This window comes from Diaphorina citri, unplaced genomic scaffold, assembly GCF_000475195.1.
Source record: "Diaphorina citri unplaced genomic scaffold, Diaci psyllid genome assembly version 1.1 scaffold13280, whole genome shotgun sequence".
NCBI classification, from domain to species: Eukaryota; Metazoa; Arthropoda; class Insecta; order Hemiptera; family Psyllidae; genus Diaphorina; species Diaphorina citri.
The window spans coordinates 1-1,362 of record NW_007390648.1 but is presented as its reverse complement, the minus strand read 5'-3'; the positions used below and the strand labels follow the sequence as shown (position 1 = coordinate 1,362).

At 46.9% G+C, this 1,362-nt stretch overlaps 1 protein-coding gene across 1 annotated transcript; it reads right to left on the bottom strand.

The window, feature by feature from the left end:
- On the bottom strand, positions 1–906 carry LOC103522958 (the record flags this gene model as incomplete). The annotated part of the gene is given in 1 exon segment (XM_008488040.3): positions 1–906. A coding segment is annotated over 1 exon segment (635 nt), but the record flags the coding sequence as incomplete, so codon positions are not given.
- Positions 907–1,362: the final 456 nt, after the last annotated feature.

The window sequence follows — 1,362 nt, the reverse complement described above, 5'->3', positions numbered from 1 at the left end:
GTGGTCAGGGTCGTCAGCTTGGGGTTATTTGGGTCGCCGGTCTTCACAACTATCTTGCCATCTGATGTCCAGACATTGCGGGCCTGGAAATGGTCTCGGGCCTTCTTCAGAATGTCCAGGCGTGTTTTCGTGAGGGACTCCGTCACGCTGACGGTCCGCCCTTTGAGCTTCTTTTTGTTGTAGAACACGGCCCTCTTGTCCTGGTAGGAGAAGAACTTCACAATGACTGGTCGTGGGCGGGGCGTTCCATCAGTGCGGCGGGGCCCAAGTCGGTGAGCACGCTCCATTCTGCTGACTGGAATGTCCAACTCCAGCTGATTCCTGAAGAGGTCACTCGCTGCCTGAAGACACTGAACCTCGGTCTGTGCCTGATCCTCAGGGATGCCGTGGATCAGGATGCACGTTCTTCGGCTGTACGTCTCCAGGCGATCCAAGTGTTCTCCCTGTGCCGTCAGTTGAGTCTTGAGCCAACTCAACTCCTCCATCACCTGTGACCGGAAGATGGTGAACAAGCTCTGGATTAGGGAGAGAGCCGCTGAGTCAGGGGGATTGTCACCTGAGCCTCCACGTACCACCTCCTCAAGCCTCGCCTCGAAGGCCCGCATCGCACCTTCCAGTTGTCCGAGCCTGTCCATGTTTGTATCTAGACCCTAACGATAGGTTATAGCACACTGTGTCCCTATGCTAAGTCAGGGGAGTTTTAATAATTGAAGTAATTTTAATTTATTTTCAAAGATTTATTTCTTTTCACTCTCACTTTTTTACTGTTAAAAAAATCACTATTGGGCGAGAGGTACCTAAATAGTATATGTTTTTGATCACAAAATTTTGCTCTATTTAATGAAAAAATTTAAGCACAAACTTGTGGAAAAAAAGGTTGAGGAAAAAATTTAGCAAAGGTAGGTACTCAAGCAAGCAACAATTATCATTTTTGTCATTACTTACTGCACAATGAAACAATTATCATTACTGCACAATGAAATGAAATGAAGCCAAAGTTTCTTTTCCCCGCACGTTGTGGCAGAAATCAACACGGAATTCCACACGCTGTGAGCTGGATGCAAACTGCACACGGTTAGTTCTTGAGTTTCATTCACTGTAAATGATCTTTGTCTTAGGCCATTAGCTTTGAGAACCTAAGGATACTTTTTTTCTGATCCGTGATTTAGCCAGCGGCGACAGAACGTTGAATGCACCAGTTTCTGATGAACCATTAAGTTAAGCTACGTTGAGCGTGGTTGGTAACTTGGTAACTGCAGTTCAGCAATGTTGCGCGTGGCTGTTTCCACACGGGTAAATTATTCAATCGCGAGCTGTTGGCTTTTCCTGGCCCCATTCTGGCTGGTTTTTGAACGGAGGATG